Source organism: Mercenaria mercenaria, chromosome 13 (assembly GCF_021730395.1).
Source record: "Mercenaria mercenaria strain notata chromosome 13, MADL_Memer_1, whole genome shotgun sequence".
Lineage (NCBI taxonomy): Eukaryota > Metazoa > Mollusca > Bivalvia > Venerida > Veneridae > Mercenaria > Mercenaria mercenaria.
The window spans coordinates 19,254,868-19,280,506 of NC_069373.1; the positions used below are offsets into that span (position 1 = coordinate 19,254,868).

The window sequence follows — 25,639 nt, forward strand, 5'->3', positions numbered from 1 at the left end:
TGCTTGGGCCTAGGATCAGGAAAGTTAACAGGGAGGCTGGTGATGAGCAGCAGATGACCCCTAATGATTTTGAGATCAGTAGTGCAAAGGTCAAGGTCACAGTGACCCAAACATTTAAATCGTTTCCGGAACTTGATAGGGAGGTTGATCATGGCCAGCAAATGACTCCTATTAATTTTGAGGTCAAAGGTCAAGGTCACAGTGACCCGGAACAGTTAAACGGTTTCCGGTCGATAACGAGAACGCTTGGGGCTAGGATCGTAAAACTTAATACGGAGGCTGATCATGACCAGCAGATGACCCCTACTGATTTTGAGATAAGTAGGCCAAAGGTCAAAGTCACAGTGACCCGGAACAGTTAAACGGTTTCCGGACGATAACTTGAAAAATAACACAGATTACTGAATGCATCAAAAGGGGGTGGGGTGCATTTTATGTTCTATGAGCTCTTGTCCCCGGTCATAACGTGTACAAAACCGATATTGCTCGCTACAGACCTGGAATGGTCGTTTTTTCGCATGTCATAAAATCATTACCTTCGGAGCGCACGGCAAAAGTACACAAATTATTGCATGTCCGCATGCATTTACTGTGTAATATGTATAATATATTTACTAAAGGTTAGGGTCAGGATTATCATGGTTACAAAATATATACATTAAAGATATTTGTCATTCCAATCGCTTGAATCTGGTATATACATAAGTCTGCAATATATCATGGTCTGTTTTAGTCACAGTCGTACAAACCAGTATTTTGAATCGATGACTTTCACTGGTTTATTCGTTACACGGGAGGAAAAACAGTAAACCATGGTTTTTACGTGAAGTCAGTCATTGACAGTGCATGTATACGAGGCCGTTATGAAGTAAATAAGTATGCAAGTTTTATTTAAAGGGACTAACCTACACAATTTAGACGAAAAAATAATTTCTCTCATAAAATCCATAAAAAAGTGAGTACTCTGAAAGTGACTAGTGGTTCAAACTTATTGACAATATTTATAAATCAAAGCCTTGAGATGTCTGGTGGTTGCGGGTTTTGCTAGAATTTATTTTCATTTTAAATGCCAATCTATAAATATACATGTATAAGAAACAAATACTAACGTGCCTCATATCTAAGATAAACTTTGCCTGACCTTACATGAACAGCTGGAAATCAGTGATGAAACCATGGGCTGGAATACCTAATCATTGACAGATCTTATATAATCTAAATGGCCAGTGTGAATGGATAGAGGATGAATTAGAACTGCCTGATCATTGATAATTCATCCGCATTGTTCATAAATGGGACTACTTTGTGTAACACATGAACAAATTCCTTTGGATGTGATTTGGAATCAAATAAAGATGCTACATGATTGTCAGAAATACACTTATCTTTGGTAGCGGGATAAACACGCAACCAAAAATATTGTGCATACGGTAGTAAAATGTTGCAACGCTTTTGAAAAAATGCAGTAAATTTACATTCTTCTTGCATTTTTACCAATATCTAACTTTTATTTTCACCCACTTTATCATTGTCATATATACATTCTAAGCCGAGCTTTGTGAAAATGAACATGTTGAAAAATTTCACCCAGAATGTGGGCGAGTAGCTTTAACCCTTATCATGCTGGACACGACTAATTCTGTCTTTACGACCAGTGTTCACCATGATCAGCCCGTACATCCGTGCAGTCTGATCAAGATCTGCACTGTTCGCCATTCAGTCAGTAGCTTTTTGGTAAGCACTCCTTTTTACAGTTAATGGTACTGCCCAAATTGAAAGATAGACCAGTTCATTACAGAAATTTAGCAGTGTAAGAGTTAAAAAACAATACAACATAACCTCATACATTCTTTTTAACAGACTATTAACTACATAGTGTATAGTACCGCCTCGGTAGCCTAGTGGTAGAGCGTCCGCTTCGAGTGCGGGAGGTCTTGGGTTCGATCCTCGGCCGCGTCATACCAAAGACGTAAAAAATTGTACTAGCAGCTTCTTGCTTGGCGCTCAGCATTAAGGGGATAGTGCTAGGACTGGTCAGCCCGGTTTTAGTATAATGTGACTGGGTGGGGTATCATACCACGTGTCTACGGCCCTAACCCTAACCCCAGCACTATAAAGTTGGGCATTGTGCTCCCTGCTACAAGTAGAAGCCGTCGTTAATATGACTGAAAAATTGTTGAAAAAGACGTTAAACCCGAACACAAGCACGCACGCACGCACGCACGCACGCACACACACACACACAGTGTATATGTGAAATTTAATAAAAACAGCTACAAATGAAAATACATAAGTTATATAACAAAGGCAAATAGGTGCACTAACACAAATGCACTTCCTCATGGACATGATGGAACTACTTGCAAATGAATTATACGTATTATGGCAGTCAATTACTGCTCCAGTCGGAAAATTTAAAGTTCCTTGGGTTTGCAAGAATAACATCCAGCAGTTCGCAGTTTTTCTTTATCAAATATGTACGCGTAAACAGGTCCATTGTGTCCTTTAAAATCACAAGTAAAACCAATTGTTGCATAGTGAATACGATATCTAAGGCACAAAAATGTCCTTCAGGCTCGGGGTCCATGTACACATAAAATCTAGATGGCTACAGAATGTCGATGATCCTACCCAGGGGTCTTTCCGTGATGAAATAATGGCCAGATTAGGAACCTGGGATTTTCCTCAGCTATGAAAAACTTGAAAGCCACCATATGACGTGTGACATTAAACGAAACAAAAAATACCATCATATGATATTTACAAGTATCAAGTGCACTTTAAAGTGCTTGTATTTCGACATGCATTTTTTTATTGTGATTCAGTTAAGTGCATCTCATTCACATAACATCTCTACATACGTGTGTGTGTGTTTTTTCTAACTCATTAATAGACTAAACGTTAATTATGTAAAGACTGCATTTTATGTTTGATGGATAATTTTCATTGTTAAAATCACGAAAATATCAGAAGGATACGCTAAATTATGGTGAGTTCGCATATATTTTACCTGAAGCTAGAGGTCTTTTGCATGCTAGCTCTAAGCATTGTAAACATAGAGATTGAATCTACTGGGTTTGTACAAAATGCGAAAGCAAAACTAATGGGCATGTCACCTTGAAAATGGCCCCGATATTCAGAGCACTAATTTATATAAAAGAAACTATCTTCATTTTTTTTTATTTTAAAGATTAATTTTAATTTGTAAATATCTTGACACATAGTGTATAATAGTATCTAAGTCTCCTCTTAATTTGATGTAAAGTATTTTATTATAACTAAATTTTTTTTTTTGCAAGTTTGTTTTTTTCGCTTGTATTGCACATATTGTAAAATAACTAAAGTTGTCAATTTCCCCTGATTTTAAAGGAAACTGAACTAATTCTAAAGTAAATCAACGCGGCAACTAGAACATCAGTACTCTAGTTCCGGACAAGCATCGTAAATTAAAATAAAGGAACGTAGTTAAACAAAATCGGACCATACAGAGTTATGGTTTTTGGACAACTTTTATGAACCAAACTTTTGAGTAATCTTAAGATAAGTATAATCAAACGATTAAGATGTGACTGACAAGTGAGACAAATCTCCCCTTTATGTCCTCTATCATGGTAATTTCCTTCAGCACATTATTATTTTACGCCACTGACTTCTAACTTCAATAAAGGGAGATAATTGAAAAAAAAAGAAAGGTAGAATTGTGACTCCTGTACATGTACTTGCTCTTAATAGCCTCTATCATTGTATGCAAGTTCAACAAAATTCCTCGTTTAATTTTGGACTTCTTCCCCACCCAGTTGTTACGAGTAAATTTGTTAATGGTAGATAATCCTAAAATAATCAAGGCAGAGTTTTAGATAAGTCAATTTCATCATGCGTTTAATATTCATGTTTTTTTCTCTCTAATTTTGAATATTTTAGGGTCTACTGCCCATATCTGTCAGCTTTCTGGCTGTTGTTGTCTATACACATGACTTGCTTTTATTCTCCTCTCTCCTTGTACCAAGCGTATCCCTTTTATTATCTTTGCTATATGCGTACCTCAACATCTGCTTTATATATTACCCAACTGTTGGTGTCCAACAGCACATATTCCGACTATGTCCAGCTCTAGAAACTGTCTAGTTCAGTTATTATTTACTTCCAGTTCGTGTCGATTTTTTCTAGTGCAACCCGGTGATCAGTTTTGCCATTGCAACCTTCAACCTCTCCACCAATAACGAGAATGCGGGCTGCAACTAGTAGTCAGTTTTGCTACAGAGTCCAAAGCTACTGAAACTAGACGGCACCACAAGCCAGCTTCGCTAATAGATTAATGGTTTTCTGGAAGCTTTCAATTGTTTATGACGGTATTTTGAAACAATGCACTGGAAAATTCATGCCTTGGATTTACACGGTAGTCCAATTAAGTCAACCTGCTTTAGCCAATACCCTTGTAGTTGCCGTTTCACGTGATAAATGTTTTTTTTCTTTCTCTGCATCCCCCCCCCCCCCCCCCCCCCCCCCCCCCCCCACCCCCACCACTTACTTATTTAAACTTTTCATATCGTTAGATTTTTATTCAGATTTCCTCGACTCTTCTAGTAAATGAATGTACTTTTTCATGATCTCCTATCCAAATTACGTATATCAAGCTTTCCCTAGTTTAACTTGGAGATAAACACGCAACAAATTAGGTCGATAACCGTACCGAGCACTTTCGACTTTATTTAGATGGTTGTCTCCCTTGGACTAGCTCTGTATATGTTAGTATATGAAGAGTTTAAAAATAGTTACTGCAATGTTGCGAGCAGCCTTAATTGAGGCTACTTTTACATTAGAATGACACAAAAGTTTCTCAAAATGACCTAACAATTTACTAGGGCAAAATTATTCTAAGTGCGAAGGTAATAAATAAATAAATAAATACAGTACATAAATAGATAAATTAATATATAAATTGATTTATTTTGGAATATTAGTTTCAAGACTGGATAACTTAAATGCCACAACAGTGTACACTGGTTCTAAACAGCTAGATTTAACAGACTGTCGGCATTTTAGTCTAAATTAAAGTAAATATTTATGAATATCATAAAATAGAAGACAGAAAACTTGATCAAATATAATTTTGCGTAAGTGTATTAATTTTGATAGGAAAAAAGGTCTATGATTGATATATTTGTTATTTTAGTATGATATTTCCTGAGTATAGCATGAATGTAAAATAAGTCATGGGGCTTCCGAGGCCAAGCGTTTAAGGTCGATGACTTCCAGTCAATTGCCCCTAATCCCTGTGGGTTCGAGTCATGTGTACAAGTCATCAAGCTGGCTTGCGGAAGATCTGTGGTTCTGTCCAGGTCATAGTGGGACCGGATAGTGTTTGAACTTGAATATTTCACTATTTTGACCATATATCTGGTTTGTGCCCCTACGACATGGACATACTCCCATACTATACTTGGACGAAGAGGTATTTCTCCTGACTTCTGTTTAAAATCTAGAATAGCTCCAGGGTAGGTCATACATGGATATGTAAGATAGGGTAATTCTAAATACATGCAGAAAGTGTGTTACAATTTTGACCCTTGTCTCAAATCCCTGTAAGCTGGCTCCATCATGTAAGAATCAAAGGTAGATGTACCCACTTTACCTTCCTACTACATTTGTATATCAGTGTCGATAAAATGACTTCCAAGTTCTGGTGTTCATGAGAAGTACGTAGCCATGACAAACCTACTCACTAACATTTCTTTACCTGAAACAGGCGGACAGACACATTTTGTGGATAATGAGGCGAGAAACATCGTCGAAATTTCGGGTAGCTTATTTCAAAGTGTCGAGTAGTTAGATGATACGCACCTTCCTCTAATGCTCTTCCTTAATATCGAGTCAGCAGACGACATTCTTGTATTTTGTTTTTCGCTTGAAAAATAGTTACGTGGCGTCATCAAGTTGCGTTGACGTCATGAGGTTACGCTAGACGTTACGGGGGCTTAGTGTGTTAATAGTTGTTAAAATAATTGAAAATACATGAAATTGCGAAGGCCCGGGTCCTGACATTTATACTGGGGATGCATGTAGACGGCGAAGGCTTAATCGACGAACCGCGTAATGCCGAGTGGAAATAGGTACGGAAGTGGACATTCCCCAACCGTAAGGGGGTTAGGGGATCTTCCTTGGGCATTTTGTAAATGTATGTGTGTAACTGGTTGTTTCTAATACATTTTATCTAACTTTTGAACACTCATATATCACTAATATCTTTTATTCGTGAATACCGTTTGGCATCATTATTGTGGACACAGTTGAAACAAAATGATTATGTGTATTTATTGGAAGATTTGCCCATATTCATAATCTCAATAACAAAGGCAAAAGACGCCACACTTTCAGAAAATATGAAGAAAAATAATTTATGGGAAAATGATCAACATTGCCATAAGCCTACATGAGTGGATTTTCCCGTCGAACAGGCCTGCCCTAATCTCATATATAGCTCCAGACATCAGAAATGGTGGGGTATATGTTTTAGTGCACCACATTGTGACTGCTAATACTGTCAAATTTACTGCACATTCAGTGCTGCAGTCTTCATCAATTGTTCAAAGGGATGTTTCCTGCTAGTTGATAAAATATGCACAAACGATAAAAACCTAAGGCATGTGCATAGGTACCCTGATTTTGTGTTTTTTCTTGTTACTTTTTGCGCAAGCTTGCCTTTATCCTGAAACTTTTCAAAACCTGACTGAAAGAAACAATTTTTAGATGAGATACACATATAGATCTACATATGTACACATGTAAAGTTTTTTATTTCACATTTATTACATTCAATGACATTTAAAATAACCTGGAGAACATTTAGTACCAGCCATGGCATCTCCTGATTAACAAATCAGAAAAATATATTTAAAAAAAAAAATGTGACTGGGTATACTATTTGCCTTTATCTTCAATTTTGACATGAATATTTCTGAAGTTACAATTTAGTTAAGCAGTTATGTTCCTCAAATAAAAATGTGATATAAAATACTAAAATTTCTTTCAGTTAAGCTTTTAATTTGTCTGATGAGTTTAATTTCAATGAGGATGTAACCCTATGATTTATAATTTTATATTTACAACATGTTCAGCTGTCTTTTTTTTTCTTAATTCACCATTCATTAAACATTCATGTTTAAATGATACAATTATAAAAGTTATATGAATTCCTTTGAAATAACTAGGAAATTTCATGCATATTTCAGTGTATTTAGGTTTGATTAAGGGTGCGCCATTTCATATACACCAATATTAAAATATTCTGAAGTAGGGACCATGTATTTAAGAAAAAAATACACAAGTGTTCATAGAATAAATTTTAACTCCCTCTCCTCTAACGCCAACGTTAAATGACCCCTATTGGATGTACGCACACGTGTATTGTGTGTACACTATACTGACTAACGGTTAGGGTTAAGTTGAACATAGGTTTAATAGTGTACATTCAATGTGTGCGTACACTCAATACGGGGGAATTAATGCCAACCCTCCTCTAACATTGGGATAAGAATCCCGTGTAACGGGTGCATTACATCTTGCACGCAAAAGAACCAGGGACGCTTCTGGAATCGGAGAGTCTTCTCTGCCTTGCAATACCTAGACCTACCACTAAAATTGCTGACAATCTTCTGAGACCGAAAATTCCCATCTGCACCTACAACCAGTGAAAGAATTTTATAATCAAAATCAGACAAACACTACAGTAAGCGTCATTACCGAAAATTGGCGTTACCAGTTGAACACGGTGATGCTCCTAAAAATCAACAAACTGACGTTTACAAGCGTTCTGACGACACTGAATGAAGTCACACCCGGGAGTTTTGAAAAACAAACAACAGAACAAATACGAGAAAACAAACAGGTATAAGCTACTCAGTCATCCTGCTGTCATAAAACAGGCTTAAAGTGAAGTTTAAGTGGCTACATAGATCTTCTGTATTCAATTAATATTCATAAAATCTATTCTGATTTAAAGTGGAGCAGTAGTCGGACGTATGCAAAGCGCATTTTTTTTTCTTTTTAACATTTTTATCACAGATAACTCTGTGACTGAACATATCCCTTATCATGAATCAGTTCAGGTAGACCTCTACTATCACGTCATGACATAGCAGGAATATCATTGTAAGATGCGTTCTTAAATGGGGCACCTGAATTTGTGATTGCCAAACTGTATAAAATAATAATTCCATGATTAGATCTATATCGACAAATAAAACTCTCTCTGTGTTGATTTTGAACATATGTTTTTTATTACTGTTTCTTCAGGTTCAGCTTATCTTTGTTTTGAAGAAGCAGATATAGCCTAACACTCTACAGGTCTCTACTGTAGGGTCGGTAGTTGCAACTTTCTGAAATTTGAATGCCAGAAATAAAATTTAACTTTCATAGGAAATGTTCATTAAAATTGTTTAACTCTCCTACGATTTTATTCCATCAGTTCCATAAGTTTATTTGTATCATAGCTAGGTGTTTTTTCTTAACAAATTTGGTGCAGGTAATTCGTATACAGTGAATACAGGGTGCGGTAACTAAAAGTGTGCAGGTATTTGATACCCGCACGCTAGTTACCGCACTGTTGGGTAGGAAAGTATGATAGCGTGTCTGGAACAGTAGACAGCGAAGTGTATTTTATTGATTTTCTGCTCTAGCATTGGTTTATTTTACCTGGACTCTGCACATTTGTAAAGCAAGGATATTAAGTACCCACTGAACTGCTGTATATGGCAATGTGGAACGCCTACAACTACCATATATGGATGGCTATGATACAAAACAGAAAGAACATTAAAACTCTCGGGTAAACAATTTATACTCGGGGGCTACACCCCCTCGTACAAATCGTTTACCCTCGAGTTTCAATGCTCTTTCTATTACTTATGGAACTGATGGAATAAATTTATGAGTTTACACTACTATGGACTTTACCAAAAAGTCCGTGACGTCATCTGTCCAGTGATGTCATCAACCGACTGGAATTCTCCTATTATCAGTTGCTAACCATAGACCAACTTTCTAAACTCTTCAGTTTTAATTTTACAGTTGAAATACTCTTATCATTAATGTTTTAACGATAAGTTCAAACCTGATCAAGCTATTGTATTATAGAAATGTACATGCAAACTTATACATGTTAAATTTACACACCCTTTAAAAGGTTGCGAGCTAAACAGTTCGTGGCGGACAAAACAGTTCTCCGATATTGTTGCTGAGATCTGTTTTAGGGAAAGTGCATCGAGATTTATTTACAATCCAAGAATCAACTGGGGTCAAATATGTTAAAAATCTTTCTTTCTAGAAAAAGTAGCATGAACAAAGATCATGCAAAAACATGGTGTCCCGTTAGGGCCATCAAACTTGTGGCATCGCGCGTACCTGAGGCGACAGCGAAAGCACGATGGCCCTAACGGGTCACTGTACTAGTACTATACAGTTTATAGATAAACAATCGTGTCATATTCAGCACTTAAAATCCGTTTCTTTTGTGACGTCAGAACTCTCTGCGTTGTTTAGCGGCAAACCCCTGCCACGGTGTTAGAATAATTTACTTTCGAAACTGTTCAACATATTAACAGAATAAGCATGACGTATACATATTAAAGTGATGAAAGTGCATTCAAGCTTATTCCCGGCTAGCATGTTAAAACGTCCAATAGAATATTCTATTTTCTCTCTACAGTATTGATCAAGGTTTCAAATTCTTCGCGTAATTGATAAGTCATAACAAATTTAATTTACGTCATCCGGAAAATAAAGTTTTTTTACATTTGAAAGCCCCACCGCACTGCGTATGACATGATAAAAGTATTGACCTGTTCATCTTTCTTTCTTAAAAAGGTTTAATAGACCAAAATTTCATATTTGAAGTTACTGCATGAATATCATATAAACATAAAATTAACAGTACAATACGTCAGGTGTAAGTAAAATAGAAGACAGCAGACAAAGTATAAATGAGAATTACCACTAAAACTGAAACGTTTTTAGCAACCATCTTTTACAACATGATATGAGCCGTGCCATGGGAAAACCAACATAGTGGCTTTGCGACCAGCATGGACCCAAACTAGCCTGCGCATCCGCGGAGTCTGGTCAGGATCCATGCTGTTCACTTTCAAAGCCTATATAGAGAGAAACCGTTAGCGAACAGCATGGATCCTGACCAAACTGCGCGGATGCGCAGGCTGGTCTGGATCCATGCTGGTCGCAAAACCACTATGTTGGTTTTCCCATGGCACGGCTCATATGTAGTTATGTATGTAGCTCTACATACACCAAGATACATATTTAGTAAAGTAGCATACATGTGAGAGATGGACATTGGATTTCATCAATGAAATACAAACATTACAAAAGAAAGAACAAGTAATTTTTCTCCAATTAAATCCGATTCTTAAACCAATCCCTCGACAAGATAAACACCATTTCTACGATTTCAGAGACGCTGTACTTAAAGTGGAATGTGTAAAAAGGGTGGAGGATATCATGGCTTTTAACCCAATATACCAAACTCTTCTTGTTACCAGTACGAAATAATAATATTCCATATATGAATTTTCTTATTTTGACTGGGGCAGTCTTTTTAAGAAAAGTCAAACTGCATGCAGGAGTTGCTTCCCTTCAACTTCAGAAATCTCTACCTATAGGTAAGGGAGATAACTGCGTAGAATATTGAAAAAAGAACTATTATTTTATTAGTCCGATTTCTTTATTTCTAAAGCATCAACTTCAAATACTTATGTGGCATTATCATTAATTTAACACATTTAAATGCACAGCAACCGAAAATTGCTTTTATAACACATTCACCAAAAACACACTATGTGCAGTAAGATGCACATAATGCCACTTTAAAAGATATATTATGCCCAAATTTCATATTTAGAAATATGAAAAATTAATAATTGGTTTCAATGTAAACATGAAGTAAACAGGTTTTGGTTTATAAACCGTGAGTACTGTATTTTAGCTTTAAAACTAAACATGTATAAGTAAACACAGAATGAATATGTAATGCTGTTAAAAACTTTTTTAACAAACGACTTGCAGCTGAACATACATTTCAGGAGGATTTTCTAGATCTAAATCAATAGTAGCGACAATATTTTTAAGAAAAAAAATGGCAAAGTATATGTTTAAAGTTTAACTGACTTCTTTTGTTTACATGCGAATTAAACAGCTTTTCATCCTAAATCAGTATTTATGATTATTTTTCTTTAAAAAGTATGTTTTCAAAAGTCAACACCGACAGCTTGCTTAACAATAACTACAATAATATATTTGTCATTTTGGTTTATAAAAGCATTATTTGACTTTAACGGTTTTCATGTAATATTTATCAATAAGAGGGGTTTTACGTTTTAATGCATACTCCGGAGTTATGAAATATTTGTATAAGTGTTTTCAATAAAAAATTAATATCATATTTACAGGGTATTGAAAATACCTTTCTTTCCTTCAAACGGTAATGGCACCGCCACACGTGAAATCATAAAAGACAATGCTTATTTTACAAGTATAGATCTGCGTCATAGGTATGGGAATTTTCCTTCGGCGATGTCTGCCTGTCAAACGTACATAAAACATTTACAATGTAATTACGCAATTTCTAACATATTGTAAGTGCATGTGATATCTTACAAAATTACCTGTGAAAACGATTAAAGCAGTCCAATGGAAAATAGCGAGAGTTGACTGGTTCGATCTCTGATATGAGGAAGAATTAATCCGACAAAAAGTCGGTACATGAATAGAATATGAGAAAGCTGGCGTTATCTTTAAAAGTAAAATACAGTCAAACCTGTCGTTGCGACACCAGTATTAAACAACCACTTGTCTTAAGCAGCCTATTTAATAGTTAATTTCCCATATGGACATTTTTTGGTTCAGATTTCAACCTGACTTTTGCAGCTATCACATTGTGTCGCTTCAATGGCTGGCTACTTAAAACAAATTTGACTGTCCTGTTAAACCCACATGCCAAACGTTTTTAATGAGTACAATAAGATCCCTATATTTTCACATGTATTGGATTTTCATACAATGATTAGAGATCACTTTTACATAAATTTGTGCCCTAAGCACAGAGTGAGTCTTTATTGCTCTGAAAATACGTTAGATCTGGAAAAAACATAAATTACCTTCACATCGGAATCATACGGTGCCCCTAAAGTGACATGTTACACACTTTTTTTCCACTTAGGTAATGTGAGACTTTTTTTTTATTTCGTTTAAACGAAATCATTTCGTTTGAACGAAATAACTATTTCGTTTAAACGAACGAAATAACTATTTCGTTTAAACGAAATGATTTCGTTCAAACGAAATGATTTCGTTTAAACGAAGTAGTTATTTCGATAATTCTGGAAAGTTATTTCGTAAACTTATTTCGTTTAAACGAAATGATTTCGTTTAAACGAAATAGTTATTTCGTTTTAACGAAATGATTTCCACACTGGCCATAGCTTTCGCAGAAGCGGTGGTTCCAGCGCAGTGGCGGTGGAGGATTCGTCGCAGAAGCGGTGGAGAAATATGGCCGATTGACTATATTTACGCTTTCATCGGTACTTTTTCTAACGAGTGTTTCACGTTTGACTGAAAACAACCAGTGAGACAGGAGCCCACATGTGTATTCTTCCAGCTACAAACACTTGTTCAGTGCAATTCTTTGTCATTAATGTAAACTCTTCTGTACAGTTTGACGAGGGACTGCCGTTTTTGTAGAATTTATATCATAAATGGTAAAATTTTGTACAAAACAACCCCTGAGCACGTTTGCATCAAAATGTAAGTCTGATACTTTCAAGCAAAAAACTTTTTCTCCGTAATCGGCGATTTTTCATTGCAAGCATACAAAATGGCCAACCAAAAATCATTCCAACGCAGTGTGCAGTGGGTACAGTTGCAACGCATTACCGTGGATCTTGTTTCTTTAATGTTCGCTATTGACTTTAAATTGGAGTAAACAGCATTTTCCCAGAATTTTGATTGGGTAGGGCCATGAAATCACTTTGACATTAGATAGCAGCAGAAACTGAAAGTGTAGAATAAATAAGACATCGATTTGCACATCCGTAAATACATAATATCAAGTGTAATTTAGTGACAACATTAATTTTCTAATTTGATCACATGCGACTTCTGCATCGTATGATAAACTAACTTGACTAAATACAATTACTAATATGTAGCATACCTTAACAAAATGCCATTGAGCAGCTGTGTTACTGGAGTTAAAACTTTTTACAAGTAGGTTAATTTACCTCTCCTCCAACAATATCCTTTTATTTTTAGACGTTTACCACAGCATCTTAAAGTGTCAAGGAAAATGTCTAGATTTTTTTCTTAGTGACAAGATGAGATTATTTGATTGCCCTTCGTCAGTCGTCCGTCAGTCGTCTGTCTGTCCGTCGCCTGTCCACAATTTCTTTTGAACACGATAGAGACCTGATTTTCAACAGATTTTAATTCCTGAAGGAGCCAAAATGTTCACCTTATGAGCATGATGGCCATGACATTTTACTTTCGACTTTTAACACACAAATTAAGTCACAATAAGATCTCGGTTCCTATTGAAAACCAGCTAGATTCCATCATATGTTCAAGAGATACAATCTGAATAACGTACCTGATTTTCTAAACGAAGATCTGAGAACAACCCATTCACATTCGTCTTCTGTATGTTTTGGATTTCCAATATTGCTATTTTTATTTTCGCAAGTCTATTTTTATTTTAACCAATCTGACGACTTGTTCGAATGTCAAAGAGTAAGAAAAACTTGCAGTCAGTCCAAGGTACGAACCCGGGACCCTCGCTAACAGAGCAAGTGTCCTACCGACTGAGCTAACCGGCTATCCGACCTCTTACGACATAAGAATTGTAGATATAAAAAACCAAGGCTTGCAGAATGTTGTAATCTAGCTTTTGACTGGCTTGCTGAAGGGTCGTCAGAACGAGTTTATCAATAGCTCGTGTTCAGATTCTAAGCGTAGCGTAATAGGATATGTACTTTAGTCAGATTGCAAGAGAGAGATACTACCCCTGAAAGAGGCAAATTTTCTATTCTGGCCCTCTCAGTCATATAAGGTTTCATTTATGCTTGGATTTGATACAAACTTGCATATGTATGCCCAATCACAGGATCGCGCTACGTGATTTAAATTTGAGCCCGAAAGTGAAAGTGGAAACGTAAACAAAAATAATAAATCAGGGCGTGCGCTCAATGTGCAAGTCAACTGAACAGGAATAGCATTAAAACAAAAAGCCTTTGGTGGGGAAACCGTGGGGATAGCTCTTTCAAATAGGTTTCGAATCATATGCACGATATAAACACAATATATAGATTAAAAAAATTACGCCTTGATTTTCAATTTTTGTTTTACCTTTGTACTTTCACTTTCGAGCTCAAAATGACGTAGCGCGATCACATGATTAGACACACTGTGCATGGAATTTTTATCTTAATAATCTCTAGGTCAAGTTTAAAACTTTGTCATGTGGGGTCAAAAACTAGGTTACCAGGTCAAATCAAAAGAAAAGCCTGTTAACGCCATACGCCACATTCATGCCTTATCTTCAGTAATGTTTATCTTGATGATTCTAAGTTTAAGTTTAACATTGAAAGATAAACGGAGAAACAGAGTACAAATCACTAACAACGGACAAGCAGAAAGAAATGTTACAAAAAATGAAAGATAAAAACTTCATTTTCCTCTGAAAACTGTCACAGCGCCAATCAAACATATTAACAGACCTTTAGCTCCTTGTTCTAGTGCCAAGAGGACGACAAGAAATCAACTCATTTCAGTTATTCTTATTATAAAAACTGAAGAGAAATTACAGCTGGGAACATACTTAAATATGCTAAAACATGATTAAAAACTTATAAAAATGACAAATGGTTGCAGCATGTGCAGTGTGTTGGAGAATACTCCCCCGCCCCCACTCCAATGCAAACCCGAATTCGATATTATGTGGCCAAAACAAAGGAACAGCAAAAACCCTGTCAGTTTGTACATCAGATAAGTTGGTCTGTTCTATGATGTCGTATGTGGTAAGCATTTAATCAAACAATAGAAATTGTCAGTTGATATTTTGTATATAATAAGGGAAAATGAAAATGAAGAAAACCTTCATACTTTAATATCAGTCATCATAACTGGGGGTGAATTTAGTACGAAAGAACATGGCTTTATTATTTGGCAGTTGATTTAGTAAAATAATTATGGTTTAAAATAAAGATTTTCGTGTGTGCATTCAACAGAACTGAAGTGCAAATCAATAGTATATGATTAGTTTACTAAACATTAAGTTTCTGTTGCTGATGTCAAAGTGATTTCATGGACCTGCCCCTATCAAAATCCCATGAAAATGCTGTTTACTTAAGTTAAAAGTCCATAACGAACATTAAAGAAACAAGATCCACCGTAATGCGTTGCAATTGTACCCACCGCACACTGCGTTGGAATCATTTTTGGTCGATTTTTTCATATGCGTGTCATGAAAATTCACCCGTTACGGAGAAATAGTTTTTGCTTGACAGGGCCGTACTTACGATTTGCTGCAAACGTGCTCAGGGGTCGTTTTGTACAAGATTTTACCATTTTTAATGCGAATTCTACAAAAAGGCAGTCCCTCGTCAAACTGTACAGAAGTGTTTACATTAATGACAAAGAATTGCACGGAACAAGTGTTTCTGGTTGGAAGAGTACACATGTGGGCTCCTGTCTCACTGGTTGTTTTCAGTCAAACGTGAAAAGGTCATTAGAAAACGTGCCGATGAAAGCATAAATGTAGTCAGTCGGCCATATTTCTCCACCGCTTCTACGACGAATCCTCCACCGCCGCTGCGTTGGAACCACCGCTTCTGCGAAAGCTATGGCCAGTGTGATTTCGTTTAAACGAATTGAAATAGTTATTTCGTTTAAACGAAACGAAATAAAAAAAAGTCTCACATTACCTAAGTGGAAAAAAAGTGTGTAACATGTCACTTTAGGGGCACCGTAGAATCAAACATGCAAATTAAGAATATAAATGAATGTGTACCTACATAAACCACGCGCTGCAATATAAGTCTGTTTTCTTTTTTTTCAGTGTAGAAACACCCTAAAAACCGTGCAACATGACGACTATAAGAGCTGTGACGTTCTCACTGCTCCTGCTGGTTTGTACGGCCAACGCATGCAACGATGCAGACGATATATTCCCATGCACATGCAGTCTAAATGCTGATAAAATTGAAGTGGACTGTTCCGGGTACGGTTTACGATCGGTTCCGGAAAGTTTGCCGGAACAGACAGCGGTGTTAGATTTCTCGGATAATCTTTTGCAGCCCGACAGTATTGAGACGCTATGCGAGCACGGCTTTCTCGAACACGTATCCATTGCAGGAAATCATTTGACGTCAATTGAGCCAAGACGTTTAAGAAAGTGTGACATTTCAGAGAGTTTAAATTTTAGTGGTAATCTTTTTGACGTTGTGGATAAATACACGCTTTACGGACTGGAATTTACGCATGAATTTCACGGGCTGGAAGCTCGTGAATTCAAGGAAAATTCGTTCACAGATATGTTTGGCTTAAAAACTCTAGAAATACTTATGCACCAGAGCAGAATTCCGGATACTCTTTTCAAAAACAATCATATCAGACAACTGAAAATAAATGTAAATGGTGCGACTGAAATTCCAGAGTCACTTTTATCTCCCCTGAATGCAACACTGAGTGGATTAACTATAACAAGTCCTTCGGTGCAAAGTCTGCCCGCAAAACTCCTGTCAAACTTAAAGAAATTGAAAATGTGCACTTTAGAGGTCAACGAACTTCATTCCATTCCATCAACATTTTTCCAGGAGAAAATACTTCACGATACTGTCGAAAACATAACTCTCCTCGGAATTAAGAGTCTTCCGCGACACGTGTTCCGGTTACTGGGAAATCTACGCCATCTTGAAATTCATGGGGCTGTAGATATGCCCTCAGATCTTTTTCACGGGCTGCTCGGGCTCGAATTTCTGGACCTATCAACCAGTGCCATAAGCGCCATTCCCATTCGATGGTTTGGAGACCTTTGGAGCTTACAGACATTAATTTTACACGATGCTGGAATTACTCTGCTGAGGAAAGACGATTTTGAGGCTTTACATGCTTTAAATAAAATAGATCTGTCTAAAAACAGATTGCGATCTTTGGAGCCCGAGTTGTTTTATCATATTAGCGGGAGCGCGAACTTTATCAATATCAGCGAAAATATTTTGAAAACGGTACCAGGAAAACTCTTCAAACAGCACGCAGTGTTGGAATGTCTCGATATCAGCAAAAATCAGATATATTCTATAGAAAATGGCGCATTTTATCATTTACCGGAGTTAAAGCGGCTGCATTTACAAAGTAATAAACTTTATCACCTGGAAGCTGCCACATTTATTTACAATGTATACATGACTTATCTCGATATGTCATCAAACATTTTATTTGATCTACCTGGCGGATTGTTTGGTAGCACGCATAGGCTGTTAGTTTTTAATTTGTCAGACAACCGTCTCAACAACTTAGAAAGATCAATAACATTCAATGTACCTACTCTCCGTGAAATAAACTTAAGCTACAATCCGATTGAATGCGACTGTGGAATAGAAGCGGTGAAAAAATTGCTTTTGAACGTTTTGATAATTGGCGATTGTGAGAAACCACAAGCGGGAATTTCTATTGTTGATTTTGTTCCGGACGCTAATTGCTTGTGGAATTCTGCTACGGATTCGCTTGTTACAAGATTCATTTCATCAACAGATTTTCTATACCCATCAGAGAGTAAAATAGAGGAGTGGGAGTCAAAGTTGATAATAAGTGCTAACGACGCTGTATCGAAAACAAGGCATGAATCCAAACTGTTGACGGTTGCAATAACAGCTACGAACGTATCGTATTCAAATCGCGAGTTATCTGCTTCACGGATAAATAATTTCACAATTTTTAATAACCAAAGTAGCAAGATAAAACTAAACGATTTACCAATTACAAAACATGATGTATCACGATCAGACACTGCGGTTTTCATCAAGGCGAGTTTTACACCTACACCTGGCTATAGTTCGTCAGCTTGGGAGATAAAGAAATCAACAAAAGTAATCAAGAATGAACCACAGGTGTATTCGAGCGATATTTTTGGGGATTTTAAAGTGAATCAAACACAAACCGATGGTCGGAATTCTAAATTGCTAAATTTAACGTTACCATTTGTTAGCGTTTCATATAAAACCGACACCGTGTCGTCTGCAACAACGTATACGCTGAAAATCGAGCAGGAAACATACTACGAAGGAACCAGTTACCATTTAACTCCACCGGATGCGAGCCTAGAGCCAAGTTTTAAAACCGTGAGCGCGGCTTCGTACACCGACAATGGTATTCATTTAACCGAAACACTGTTTGAAACTTTACAGACGAAATCAGTTCTATCCGAAAATGGCGCACTAAACTCTGCAGACGTCGAGTCATTTTCACCGACAAGCGTCTTCTACACTGTGCAGGACGATGATAAAACGATGACAGAAGGGTTTCATACACTAGGAGAACCCACTGAAACCAGTCCAAATGGTACAGTTCTCCCTCCAGTAGTTGCCTACGAAAACATTACCGGAAATCCAGAAATGGCGGGAAAAGGTGAAAAATCGGAATACTTCTATTTGTCTTTAGCTAGTATAGTGTCCGTGGCAGTATTTTCTGTGTTAATTCTTGTTTTCTTGTACTATAAAAGGCGGAGAAATAGTGAGTATGAAGTAGGAAGGAGGGACACAAATGTTTACAATATTGACAATTCATTCTACGAAGATGGCCGAGTATCACAGAGTGCGTCGTTATGTCCAATGAAAGAAGTGCCGTCAATTCAAATAGAGTCAGTAGACGATGAGGGTAATGTCAAATTAGAGTTTTATCCTGTTTCTGAAACACAGTAACTTGAACAAATATGCAAATACAGAAAGATGTGTTCACTGTTGAATTGTTGCTGCTCGATTAAATTTTGTAAATCACTGTATCGTCAGAAAAGTATTGATGCTTAAATGTTAAACATTTCTTTTATAGGGAGGTCGAAATCCATTCAAATATTATAGCTATATGCATATGCCTAATTATGATTTTCAATAAACTGCCTGATCAAAGAGTATTTTATAACGTTTAAATTATCAAACCAGAAAGAAATAAAACACTTGTCATGGCTGTCGTGCATGATCGAGGTGAGTCGTCACGACACCAGGGATTTCCTTTATTAAAAATGCATTCGATAGCTTCTTTAAGTATTATCTTTATTTATCAGAAATTGTGTATCTTTAAACATATGCGTATTTGTTGTTAATAAAGTTTATTAATTTAATGAAACGACGTTTCTCAAAAGATATCTGTAAGATGAACTTTTTCAAATATCATGACGACCTAATTATTTATTTCAAAATTTTGTAATCTTACGACATGAAAACATGTTTTATGCGCTTTTCATTATATATACATTTTTTTTTTTACATTCTTGAAAATCAAGGAATTCTTAGTAATATGATATTGATTTTGCTCAAGAAAATGCATTCCAGGAATGTTTTGTTCTTCATTGGAGTCTACAGTCTGTAATTTATATGATATATTACTATGTTATCAAATCATTTATTCAAAGTATTCTTGCCTTCTTTTTGCTCTGAGAATAAGGTCAGTCTTTCTTACAAAATATAACTGCGAGCCAAGAAAAATTTGCAATGGCAATATTGAGCTTTTTTTTTTCCTCCGTCTAATGTCAGGTAAAAAAACCCCGCCTTATTAAATTCGGAAAACCGGCAAATAGCTTGGACTATTTACTGGCAAACCATTCAGTTAATGTAAACAAGTGAACACTAGATTTTACAATTTTCACTCGCGGTGCACTTGATGTTCATTAGGTGAAAGGTATCGATCTGACACTGAAACAAATATCCTTTAAATATGTTACTGTTTTTTTTTTCAACACTGAAGTACCATACAAATTAAAGGATTAAACAGTTCATGTTTATTGAATAATGTTCAGCTATGAATGGTATACCAGTCAATAGTCAAAACTATTGCCCGAGGTCCGAAGGATCGAAGGCCTATAATTTTGTCTACTGACCGGCAAGCCATACAATAAGTGTTTTATTACATGACATACGAATTGATTTTCAGTTTTATTTTAAAACTTTTGACTAATTAGCCCAGTAAACATGTCTTGAATATAGACCGGCCATATAGCACTAACCTTGGATCGGCGATTTAATACAAGGAGGCATGAGATAATATGTTTTATTGGCACATCGTCAAAATAACAAATACTATTTAACTGTCTATCTTTTAAGTGGTCAGTGGTTGAATTTATTCAGTCAAGGAAAATGACTACCAACACTTATCATAAAACTATTGACCTCGACTTCGTCTCGATTAATAGTTTACTGATGAGGGTCACTAATCATCTTACAAGGCTGACTGATAATTTTGATTCATTTTGATTCATTGGCCACTTTAAAGTTAGGTAGTTGGTTTATTCTGAACATTTTTACTGGGCTTATAAGCTATCTCAAACAACAAACTGTGAAGATAAGTTTTGATGCCATGTAACAGAACACTTACTGAACTGTTTACCGGCTAATAGTCACAACTATTGGTCCTCAGTCATTCATACCTCGGGCAATAGTTTTGACTATTGATAGGCAAATCGTTCAATATATGTATAATATTTTGGCCAGTCCTGACAGATGTAGCGTACAACTTTGTGAAAAAAAACAACAACCATTATTCACTCAATGAGAGAGAATAAAAACATCACATAACACTGATGTTTCGAGAGCCACTTATGTGAAGGGTATATTGATATTTCTGTGCGATACCGCTGTTATGTGGCAGATTCAATAAGCTTCAATCTATATTTTGCCAATAAGTAAGCATACAATGTTATAATTATATTCATAAAGAATGTTACAAGAGTGTTTTTATATTGAATTTATTAAACGAGTTGAATTAGCATAGTAAAATGCCGACCAACATCTTCTATTTTGAAAAGACGTCAGCGTCGATCTTTTATTGTAATGGCTTTATTCCACTCCCGAGACGGGGTCAAAAACATATGATAAACCTAAACATATATATCTGAAAGAGAAATTGGTTCTACCCAAAGAAGATATTAAGCTGTTTTATAGATTATATCTAAATCAAAGCTTTCCTAGACAAAACAGAAACAATAGTTGGTTTTACTGTTGGTATCATCATTCTAACACTTTGGATAGCACGTGCATAATGCTTAGATATTTTGCAATAATATATAAAGAACTGTTGTAGTCTGCATTCATTTATCATGGAATGTTTTGTATTACACTAGAATCTAGTGACCAGATATTTATATAATTATACTGTTATGATTTTCAGCCTTGTGTGTTCAACATAGGTAAATAAACAGGTGAATATTCTGTTATTATAAATATGTACCTAATATGTGAAGGTCAACATTACAGTTATAGCGTTTTAACCTTTACCCTGCTATATGGTGCATCTTTCAATTTGGTCAGTTCCACTTATTACAGTCAAACCTGTGTTAAAGACCACCTCTGAACAGAGACCATCTGGCTCTAAAGACCACATGTTTTGTTTCCCATTTTAACATTTACAGTGTATTTTAACCTGTGAATACAGACCACCTCCCAATTAAGACCACATTTTGGCTCTCTCAGGGGTGGTCTTTATAGACAGGTATGACTGTATTCGAAGGGGTTTTCATTGAAAGTGTACTGACTGAATAGCGAACGATGCAGACCATGATCAATCTGCATGGATGTGAAGGCTGATCTTGGTCTGCACTGGGTGCAAAGGCAGAATCACTTGCCACCAGCAGTATAAGAAGTTATAAGCCACGGTCACAGAATGCATCAGCTAGTTTGTTATGTATGTAAACTATGTAAATAATATATTACACTAAATCTTCTAATTCAACTGTCGAAAATTTACCAATAACGTTCATATTACTGTAAGTAAATATTTGAATTTTTTCAAAGTTACAGGACAATAACAAGAATTTCAATAAAATCGAACCGTTGAATGCAATATTTTAATCTTATTAATTTTATTTTTCGATCTCTATCTGTTGTTGTTTTTCTTCCAACATACATGCATTTGCGACCGGTATGGATGCAGACCAGCCTGTGCATCCGCGCAGTCTGGTCAGAATCTATGCTATTCACTAACGGTTAGGTTTAGAAAGCGAACAGCGTGGATCCTGACCAGATTGCGCGGACGCAAAGGCTGGTCTGGATCTGTGCTGGTCGCAAGTGCACTATGTTGGTTTTCTTAAGGTGCGGCTCAAATTTAATTCAATTTAACCCTTACCCTGCTACATTTCTATCATGAACTTGTCCGTCTTTCAATTTGGACAGTACTATTAACTTTTAAAAGGGATGCTTACCAAAAATATATTGATTGAATGGCGAACAGAGCAAATCATGATCAGACTGCATGGATGTGCAGGCTGATCATGATCTACACTGGCCACACAGGTAGACGCAGTCGTGTCCAGCATGATAAGGGTTGATTCATTGTATTTTTGTAATTTTTGAATAATGGACAGAGGTCATAAACACATATGGTGACACAAGTTGATTAAATTAAAAAACTGATACTAGTATGCTGTTGATAAGATATTGTTTTTAAAGGTAGGCTTAATTTCGGAAACTTGTGAATTTGCAGTTCAGTTTTACAGATTTATAAAATATCGGATGTTGTTTTGGAAGTGTCTTAGACTTGTTTAACGCCGAATAACCTGTACTTTGTAGGTGCGCCGAAAAACCCAGCTGAAAAACCCAACCGAAAATGATTTGTCAACCGTAGACTGTCATTAAAGATAAAGTACATGTCTGAATATTACATGAATGAATATTAAAAAGAGAATGTATGCCATGTATTTAAATGTTAGTTCAACACTGAATGAGTAATATTCACACATATTTAAGCATATGACTGCCTGTTGCGATGATCGAATAAATAAATGAGCCGCACCATGTGAAAACCAACATATTGCGTTTGCGACCAGCATGGATCTGCACAGTCTGGTCAGGATCCATGCTGTTCGCTTTCAAAGCCTATTGCAATTAGAGAAACCGTTAGCGAACAGCATGGGTCCTGACCAGACTGCGCGGATCCATGCAGGTCGCAAACGCACTGTGTTGGTTTTCTCATGGCACGGCTCAAATGTAAGATTAATTATGTAAACGCATTAATCATACTTTTCTTTTCATTTAGGATGTATTAAAGTACGCATCTAGTCGGCGTGTTTGTATATAAAATGTTCATGAAAATCGATGTTTATTGAATGTATTTGAAATATTTGTTAGATGTATGGAGTGCGAGGGTGTGACTTTTATAATATCAAAATGCATGATTTGATGTTTATCAATAGGTAATTTGTTTACCTGTTTAAAATGTTATTTTCTATGAAGAATGCATAATGTTTCGTTTTGACATGACAAGGACTTTCTCAATGTATGAAATATTTCATCATTCTAGTCAATTCTGTTTCAGTTCTTGTTCATCAAAAGATTAATTGTGATAAAACTACCATTACATATAGCTGAGTTGTTTAAATGTATACAACATTTACATTTCATTGCTACATATAGTTTATGTGAAATTAAAGTTAACAAGTGTGTGTGTGTTAATAATAGTACTTTATATGCATCATGTTTAGAATAGTACATCTATAACTAAAGACAATATATATATGTACTACCACTCAAAAACTTGAGAGTTATTTTGACGATCGATTATTATTACAGTATGATTTTTTAATATGAAAGTAGTTCTTCTTAAACAATTATTTCATGTACATGTATTACGTAAAATCAAAAACATTTACGAGGATTTTATGCATTTGGAGTAAATATCTAAATATAAAACATTAAATATTTTAGTGAATATATATGGGCAGATAATGTCTTAAATTTATGCTATGAATTGCCTTTCAAAATTTTCATCTGTGTAATGTCTTTTACTTCTTTTTGTGCGCGTTTCACATGTTTAGAAGTTCATTGACAAAAGAGGGTAAAAATAACTTTATTCTAAAGAGACAGTTAGATTTACTAATTTCTCTGGCCAGTTATGGTTCAGTGGTAATTTTGTTCCAGATGAAGAAAGATTTTTTTTATCACTGAAACGAGTAAAAAATATTGACACGAGAAACTATGGAAACATGTTCTTGTTCTGATGATGTAAAATAGTTTGGATCATGTTTACCAATTAAAGTTAATTGATATGTTATGTTACACTGACTTATTTTTTACTTATTCCAAAAAGATCATGTTGACTTCATTCTGTAGTTATTCGAAGTGTAAAGAGTGGAATCACACCTGAATTTGCCAAGTTCAGTCAAATCATACATGTATTTGAAAACCGTGTCACACTTGAATAGTAGACAAGGTTTATCACGCATGAATGGTACAATGTCGGCTCTAGTTAGTTGAATCACACATAAATGGTATTTATTATACCTCACTTTTGTCTACAATGGTAAAATCCCATTACCCGAAAAGGAGATATTTTGACTATCAGAAACATTTTCAGTCTTTCTGACACGTGACCAAGCGAAAGTGACTGTCAGGTCATGTGACCGCGCTGATATTTTGAATGTCATATAAGGGCAAATAACTGCTTCAGGTTTTTAGCCATATGATTGCGTCCCTTGTACACAGTGTCATATTGTAATGACGTCGCTATTCAGTGTGTACACAACTGATTACCGCGCTAAAGATGAAACTGTTGAATTAAATGAACCAGAAACATTTTTAAAACTTTTTTATGTGTTTAGTTTTGTTCGGTATAATAAAATAAATACCATATGGCAGCGTGTGTGACATTGATATTGTCAACCCTCGGAACAGAATGTCACCACTCGGCTATCGCCTCGGGTGACATTCTGCCCTCGGGTTGACAATATCAATGTCACACACGCTGCCATATGGTATTTATATAATATTTGCTTTGGGTATTGCTTGGACGCTAAAATATTACTCGTTCCGTAAGAAACAAAATAAAGTCCATCAATTTTTATCGTTTTCTGATATTGCAGATTTAAAAATGGGCGAACCTAAATGAAAATAGGAACACCCGTGTCAAACAATTACGCTAGAAATTAAAATAAAATATCAAAATGACCATTGTTTTTGCATGAAAATGTCTTTTTACACAATTCGCAACAGATTTGCAACCATTTACGCTATCTATGATGGCTTCCGACAGAAGCCATTTTAGCTAAAATGTAGGTTAGAGACCACCAACTATTTTCACATAGACTTCCATTATAACATTATGGCGCTTACGGCCTTCCATAAATAGCAAAACGTATATCTTATCACATTTTTTTCTAGAACTATCTTAGTTCCATCGAAATAACGGATGAAAAAACATATGAATAGTCATACTTCGAGTATTTTTGCGCGAATGATTTGACACCCTGTTCACATCGTTGACATGCCGAAAGAAAACCGTTTGATAAAACTAAAAAAATCATTACCCATCAGATGTAGCAAATACTGTGTCACAGGATACTCTTAACGCATATAGAAAGGCTTAATTTTGAAAGTGGATA

General features: G+C 35.9%; 1 protein-coding gene across 3 annotated transcripts; it reads left to right on the forward strand.

The window, feature by feature from the left end:
• Positions 1-2,832: 2,832 nt before the first annotated feature.
• Positions 2,833-24,317, forward strand: LOC123529503 (uncharacterized). 3 transcript variants are annotated; one of them, XM_045309859.2, is made up of 2 exons: positions 2,833-2,989; positions 16,118-24,317. In XM_045309859.2, exon 2 carries the CDS (start codon positions 16,146-16,148, stop codon positions 18,975-18,977), a length of 2,832 nt encoding a protein of 943 aa, XP_045165794.2. In that variant the 5' UTR covers positions 2,833-2,989; positions 16,118-16,145; the 3' UTR covers positions 18,978-24,317. The 3 variants fall into 3 exon arrangements, with proteins under 3 accessions (XP_045165794.2, XP_045165796.2, XP_045165795.2); XM_045309861.2 differs by having other exon boundaries at positions 16,123-24,317; XM_045309860.2 differs by lacking the exon at positions 2,833-2,989 and adding an exon at positions 7,797-7,885.
• Positions 24,318-25,639: the final 1,322 nt, after the last annotated feature.